This window comes from Vitis vinifera, chromosome 18, assembly GCF_030704535.1.
Source record: "Vitis vinifera cultivar Pinot Noir 40024 chromosome 18, ASM3070453v1".
Lineage (NCBI taxonomy): Eukaryota > Viridiplantae > Streptophyta > Magnoliopsida > Vitales > Vitaceae > Vitis > Vitis vinifera.
In genome coordinates, this window is record NC_081822.1 from 108,965 (window position 1) to 116,586 (window position 7,622).

Sequence of the window (7,622 nt, forward strand, 5' to 3'; positions counted from 1 at the left end):
CGATTTTTTCTCATTAACAAGGTTAATTTCATTTATTCAAATAAGAATAAGTTTGAATATGAAGCACGATCTGGTGGTGGAAAAAGCACTAGAAAGGAAAAATTAAACGCGGTTCTCAAAATCCAAGGAGAGAAGGAAAAAAATTAGAAAAGTAATAAACGAGAGTGGAACAGAGGGGATTGGACTGAGGATGGCCGGGCTTACCAGCGTAGTCACACGTAATACGTTTAATAACGGGGAGAGACTAGAGACATTGGGTTGAGAGCGAGGGGGAAAGAGAAAGCGTGAGATACAGATCCACGTTCCACACCAATACACACCGCTTCCCCGGAATCCAGATCTTCCCAATTACAAACCCTACCCCCACTCCTCTGAACGATAGGTTCAAAAGTATTAAGCAAAATAGAGTCGAGCCAAGCCTTCTCTATCAATCTGCCTCATCTTCTTCGTCGTTTTTCTTCTTCCAAATTAGTAAATTGAATTGCTCCATCTCTGCACCGCTTGTCTCCTTGAGATCTAGTATTTCTATTGCGCATCCTCCCTTTTCTTTTCCAAGAGCATGGAGAGCGACAAGAAATCCTCCGTTTCCGATGTGGGTGCCTGGGCCATGAATGTTATCAGCTCCGTCGGAATTATCATGGCTAACAAGCAGCTTATGTCCGCCAGTGGTTACGCATTCAGCTTCGGTTAGTCTCTCTGATCTGGCTTTTGTAAATTCTCTTACCCAATCTAATTGTATCCCCACTACAAATTACAGCTGCATTCTTAGGTTTCCGCGGATCTTTCGTATTATTTCCCTTCTGAGCTTTTTTCTTTTTTAAAAAAAAATAATAATTATTTACGTCCTTGTTTTAAAGTTCTTAATTTTTTTTTAATTATCATTTTTCCTAAAGAGGTGTTTGATCTGATGCTTTCTTCTTTCGAATTTCAATCTTACCTTCTCCTCTTTTCTTTTCATAATATTTTTTTTTTCCTTTTTCCTTTTGTCTGTTGTAAGTTATCTTTTCGGATCTCTTGACCCTTACTCAAATTCGTCACGGAGGAAGTTCCTTATTGGGATAACGGGAAGATCCATCACTTCCCAACTGCTCGCCAAGTTAGGAACTGACTGAATACTGGGAAAAAATTCCGGCCAGCTAAACATAAGAATTATAGAAATGACCTGGAAATTTTGAACCTGTTCTCTTTTGAGGATCAGTATGATTTATTCATTCACCTGATTTCTAATTCCTGACCCAAATGTTCAACTCTAAACTTATTATCCTGTATTCTTTTTCAGCCACCACTTTAACTGGGTTTCATTTTGCGGTTACTGCACTGGTTGGTCTGGTGTCAAATGCTACTGGCTATTCTGCATCAAAGTATGTTCCTTTGTGGGAGCTTCTCTGGTTCTCAATTGTAGCCAATATGTCTATCACAGGGATGAACTTGAGCCTCATGCTAAACTCAGTTGGATTCTATCAAGTAAGAATTACTAAAACGCTTCATTGGTACGTACTTATGTAATTTTTTTTAACGGTAAATTTGAGTACCTTTATAAACGGGTATGATATTAACTAATTTTGGGGGCTTCCCTCGGGCAAGGTAAGGTATGCCAGTCCAAGTGGACACCATTCTAATGTGCCTGAGTTGTATTTATCTAGTTTTTCATCTAAGATGTTAATTTAGTTTTTCTTTCAACGCTTTTGGAAGCTTGTTCATTTGTTAGAATTGTGATCTTTGTTAGAGCATTCATACTCCTTTATATTTTTGTGGTCATTCCCCTAGTTTTATTCCATGTTTGCATTTACCAAGGATGCTTCATTTGCTTTTAAGAAAACCAAATCTTCACCTGAAATGAGTCTTATGTTTACCTCTGATGTTCCTACGAGAGTGAGAACTGCCTGAACTTGCTCTGTTATAGTGTACACTGTTTATTCCCAAGTTAGTGGAGACTAAGGGAATATACTCCTTTGGATGTTGTGCTTTTAGAATTTTTTTTGTTAGGACTTGGGAGCATGCCATTGGGATTTGATTTGTACTTGATTTTGCACTATACATGGTTGCAATCCATAGCTCAAGGACAGATGATAAATATAGATATTTCATTTCGAAAAGAAGCTGTTTTTAGCAACTTGAAGGTCGAATCTCTTTTTCAGATTCTGCAACCATATATCTCGTTCATGTACATTTTGAGGGCTTGCATTAACTTTGAAACCCTTTTAACTGCACTACTATGTGCTTTTATCATATGCCAAAAGCAAAGTTTGCTTTAGGAGAGACCTTGCATTGGAAAGAACCTAGTCCTTTTCTGGCACCTTAGGGTATGGCTTTATTTTATTCAAGTTAGCTTCTTTGTTTTGGTGGCTTGCTTAGTCTTGGTTAGTAATTTGGTGCTGCTGCAACCAATATTTTTTCTTGCATTTAAATCATCTTGAGATGCTACTCACTCTTGTATTCTACTAGAATTTTCTTTTGTCTGGGTGCTCTGATCTTTTTTGATCATGGATTACCATCTGCTATATAAGAGAGATTTTATTTCTCCATTTTCTTGGAGGTCAAGACTTCTAATGAAGATGCCAAATTATTAGCCAAAAGGGAGCAATGATCTGTGGACTTTTAATTTTTCTCCTTTTTTTCCCCTAGTCTCTCTATAAATTTCAGTTTTTTTTATCCAAACAGAAATAAATCAAGGGTAGAGTATGATATATGTCTTTCCACCAAAGGAAAATTGAGGTTTCTTCCTGGGTTTGGGTTTGGAATCAGCATGGTTGGTTTCAAGAAGGAAAGTTTCAGAAACACCCCACTGATTGTTGTACTAGTTGAACACATTGGTGCAATTCTAGATGGATGATACTGCATTTATGTTTCTGAAACACTAACTTTGCTGTTATTTGCTTGCTAAAGATTATTGCTTTTCTTGGCGAGGGGTGGTATTGCTGGTGGTGTGTGGTTGTTGAGGTGACTGAAGCAAACCGAGCATCAATTTGTTTAAGAACAGAGACATGTGATCAGTTTAAACAACTGATTTTTTAAGGTTTTCAAGGATGAAGACCTTGTTATTAGTGGCAATTCATGTGACTTTAGTTTCACTAGTTATACGCATTCCCTATTTTAGACTAAAATTCTTGATGCAGTGGATGGTGATTTGGACAGGTTCTTTGTTTTTTTTGTTTTTTTGTTTTTTTTTTCTCTTAAATAATTTCTTGTACGGTACAAAAGTGAAGTCTGTTTCAGAAGCAGCACTTAATGTAATTTGTTCAAAGAAGTGCAAGAATTTGATGCTAACTCTCCATGTAAAACTTGCCTTGTTCTATCTGTGGTGCAGATTTCAAAACTGAGCATGATTCCAGTGGTATGTGTGATGGAATGGATCCTTCATAACAAACACTACTCTAGGGAAGTGAAGATTTCTGTGGTGGTTGTGGTTATAGGAGTGGGTGTCTGCACTGTAACTGATGTGAAAGTTAATGCTAAAGGTTTCATATGTGCCTGTGTAGCAGTAGTGTCAACATCTTTGCAGCAAATTGTGAGTATATGCTAATTTCCTCTTGTTTTGCATTTATTATGTAAATAGTCCTGTCAAGGCTGATGAATTGATCGGTTTACAAATTATTTTTTCCCTGAATTTTACAGTCCTGTTCTGCACTATTTTATGTTTGTCCAACATTGGTTTTTCTTAGGCACATTTTAGTATTTTTCATACATTTTGGTAGCTAAAAAGTAATGAAATTGCTTCTTAGTGAAAATAAGTTTTTGTTTTTCAAGGTTAATGCTTTTCTGTTTCTTATTGTCACTACAATCATTGGCTGCTTCATAATAGATTTTCATTGGCTTGTTTAGATCCTGAGGAAGCAATTGCCTCTTTTAACACCTAAATAAGAATTTTATTAAAATGACACCTAACAATAAAGGGGAACAACCCTAGCACACAAGAAGTGCACAAGGCATTTAAAGATTTAAGGACAAAAAGAAGGTAAAAAGCAACAAACTCTTAGCTACCATGTAGCAAGCTATCTACTAAGTGGAGAAGGAAAGACTCTCAATTCCAATTCCTCCTTAAATGCTACTAGACCACAAAAACAGAGCCTTGAGAAAGCTATCCTTCATAGCCCATCTTGACCTTTCATGCATTTGAAGAAACTTCTATTTCCTTCTCTCTAGGTAGACCAAAACAAATATAATGGACCCCCTCACCATCTTGCAATTCTTGCCCATATTTATGCCATGCCAACTAAATAACACATCTTTAACTAACGAGGCAAGACCCAAGAAACCTTGAACAAGGAGAAGATAGGATGCCACAAGCGCAATACCTATTTGTAATGATGAAGAATGCATCCCTAACTTTTCATTTTGCTTGTGAAGGCAACACCAATTTACCATACTTCATCCTCTAAACATCTAATGTAGGACAACCCTAGGATGGTTGGGTACAATTAAATAGGTGGGATAGGGTTTTTATTTTTTAGGGTTTAAGGAGAAGTAAATGCGAAAAAGAAAAGATAGAAACCTTAGAGTCTCACTAAAGCCTTTTAGGAGTCTCATCTAGCAGAAAATCAATGGAGTCTCACCATTGAGAATTGCAACACTTGCAAAAAAAACTAATATTATTTAATCACCAACTAATACTTTGGTTTACATTAATTAGCCTTATTTATAGACTTCTCAAAAAATCCAAGTCTACTAGGAATCTAACAATCCATTCTAACTCTTAAGTCTAATGTCTTATAACCTAATTGCCTAATCCTAATTTGACTCTAACAAGTACTAATTCTAATTAAATTCAAAGTAGTAAAAATCCTTCTTTAATCGCAACTAATACTAATTCTCTTTCTTGATGTATATCTTGGAGTCCTCATCACCATCACTTGATTAGTCATTGGAATTCCTCCCCCCCCCCCCTACCTCCCATGTGGAAAAAAGCCACCTTTGAAGTTATCTTTGAAACCTAAACCACAAGGTAGGCATAGCCTTCATCTTGTAGTATGATCTAACAGAGAAAGGGCCCCTTCTAAGAGCCTTCCAAACTTGCTTATCCAGCAACTTCAAGCTCAACCACCTCCCACCACCACACATGCACAAACAAATCTGTTTTTCTTCCATCAGTGTTTGTTCACTTTGATAGCACAAATAGATTGGATTTGAGGGGAAAGAACACACTTTTAAACAAAAGGAACATCTTATGCTTAATGGATTTTGCTGGTTCGTGATGTTTGTGTGGAAAGAGTTTTATTCATGTCCTCTGACAATGAGTGGAAAATTTTCTGTGATACAGTCAATAGGTTCTTTGCAAAAGAAGTACTCAATTGGATCTTTCGAATTGCTGAGTAAAACTGCTCCGATTCAGTCCATCTCCCTCCTTGTGCTTGGTCCATTCATCGATTACTTCCTTAATGGCAAATTTATTACAAACTATAAGCTGTCTTCTGGTGTCATTGTAAGAACTTATCTTTCTATGCATATATTATTTCTAATGGATTACTGAGCACAGCCACATATTATCAGTCTGTATAGATAGATTCCTGCTAACTTAATCCAATGGTGTGCAGTTTTTCATACTCCTTTCATGCTCCCTAGCAGTGTTCTGCAATGTGAGCCAGTACCTCTGCATAGGACGCTTCTCAGCAGTTTCCTTCCAGGTTTTAGGTCACATGAAAACAGTTTGTGTTCTTACACTGGGGTGGCTGCTCTTTGATTCAGAGCTGACTTTTAAGAATATTTCAGGAATGATTGTTGCAGTTGTTGGAATGATAATTTATAGCTGGGCTGTGGAGATTGAAAAGCAGGCAAATGCGAAGACAATGTCCAATGTTAAAAACAGCCTGACAGAAGAGGAAATTAGACTTCTGAAGGATGGGATAGAGAAGACACCAGTAAAGGATATTGAACTTGGTGAATCTAAAGAATAGATTGACACATGGCAGGAAAAACAGGTACTTTGTGTGAGTTCACTTCAATTTGGTTTGTTTTTTTGCCTCATTTACGGCCGTATCAAGACTTAATCTGCTGACCGTTACACACCATCACACATTCATCTTAGAAATTGTCATCAATTTTATAAAAATTTCTTAGTTTCATTTTAAATTATTCTTCTTTTTATTTATCTGTGTGTATGGTGCACTGATGAAGGCACAATGGGTTAATATGTAAAATCCGTTTTGTTCAAGCTGGTAGTCTAGCTACTTTAATGTCTCTCGTAAGGTCATGTACTATGGATGGTGGAGGAAGCATTTTATTTTGATTCAGCTTATGTATATTGCAAGATTAGAGACGGGGTGATGCTTGGCTTTTGCATGGTTTTGATGACAATTTTCTATGTATATTGCATGGGTTAAGGGAGAAAATGGGGCATGATAACAGTGCTATGTATTATCTAGCCTTTTAATCATGAATATTATTAATAAAGATGGGTTATGGAGCAATTTTCAAATAATACTAAATATGATATTTAATACTTTTTTTTAATAATAAATTTTAGAATGTGATATAATTTCTTTAGTAAACGAATATTAAACTATTGAAGTATTGTAGAAGTGGAAATGAAGGAATCTCTTCATCCAGTCTCTTTGATGGCGTACGTTAACCATGCGCTTGGAAGGATACTACATTTCCTTTTCTGTACCCTGAAAAGCCCCTAAAACGGTAATAGAAATATCATAACTAGTTCATTTTCCTTTTTGTAAAGACTGCAAGCAAAAGAGAAAAACCGAAATAAGAAAGGGAAATGGGATGGGACCAATCCAGTTCATACCATACTGTTCAAATCTTCAAACGTATTGAAGAGAAAAGGGGGAAAATAAATTTTAAATTAATAATATATATATTCTTCTATTACATAAAAATTAAAATATATAAGTTTATAACTAATTCTAATCATATGTTATTTTCTTTCTTATTTAAGAATATGTATAAGTTTTTTATTTTCTTGTTAAATTAAAATTAATATTTTTTTCCCTTTTAAGGATCAAAATAGTATAAATAAAATTATTAATACATAAGATTATCATATAAAGAGAAATCAGATCGAGTCAAAATTAGAAGGGAATGGACCTATTAGTAGTTACAAGTAAGGGGGCCATCACACACATGGGATGAGTTTTATGATTAATGCATTAAAAGGGAATGGGCCTATTATAAGTTACAAATAAGGGAACTATCATGAGTTTTATGATTAATGCATACTTCTGGGTCTTCTTGGCCAAACCCTCAATGGAAGGAGTTTTCTACACGAGGAAAAACATGACTATTTAAAAGGCAAACAGCCAACGGCCCTGTTTGCTGGAACGCATTGGACATATTCCAAGGCAAATAAATCATAAATCAACTACCATCTATGGCCGGTTATAACCCTTCAAAGGATTCAACCCAAAATGGGATGCGTAAGCTGATTTATGCACATGAGTGAGTTGACTCTTTCAAAGAATTTGAAATTTGATTTGTTTTTTTTCCGTAAGCATGCATCCATCCATATATATATATATATATATGATAACTTTTCTTTTTCTCAAATTCTCAATTGTGATAGGCACGGATTTCCCCTCAAATTTTTCGCATTTGTGTGGCGCTTAAATGCCCTTTAAGCTAACCTAAAGAAAGCCATATGAGATTGTAACAAAGAAAGACTCATAAAATACATGAGG

The 7,622-nt window shown here is 35.8% G+C and overlaps 1 protein-coding gene across 1 annotated transcript; it reads left to right on the forward strand.

Annotated features, from left to right (window-relative positions):
* Nucleotides 1–3: 3 nt before the first annotated feature.
* Nucleotides 4–6,253, forward strand: LOC100265002 (UDP-rhamnose/UDP-galactose transporter 1). Its single transcript, XM_002278028.5, has 5 exons — nucleotides 4–686; nucleotides 1,280–1,464; nucleotides 3,308–3,508; nucleotides 5,258–5,419; nucleotides 5,532–6,253. The coding sequence occupies exons 1-5, from the start codon at nucleotides 560–562 to the stop codon at nucleotides 5,889–5,891; spliced, it is 1,035 nt and encodes a 344-aa protein (XP_002278064.1). The 5' UTR covers nucleotides 4–559; the 3' UTR covers nucleotides 5,892–6,253.
* Nucleotides 6,254–7,622: the final 1,369 nt, after the last annotated feature.

Bases quoted from the DNA above. Each gene is read 5' to 3' on its own strand.
- LOC100265002 (XM_002278028.5), top strand. From the start codon at position 560: ATGGAGAGCGACAAGAAATCCTCCGTTTCCGATGTGGGTGCCTGGGCC. The intron at 687-1,279 runs GTTAGTCTCTCT...ATTCTTTTTCAG, and splicing joins TGGTTACGCATTCAGCTTCG to CCACCACTTTAACTGGGTTT. The intron at 3,509-5,257 runs GTGAGTATATGC...TCTGTGATACAG, and splicing joins CAACATCTTTGCAGCAAATT to TCAATAGGTTCTTTGCAAAA.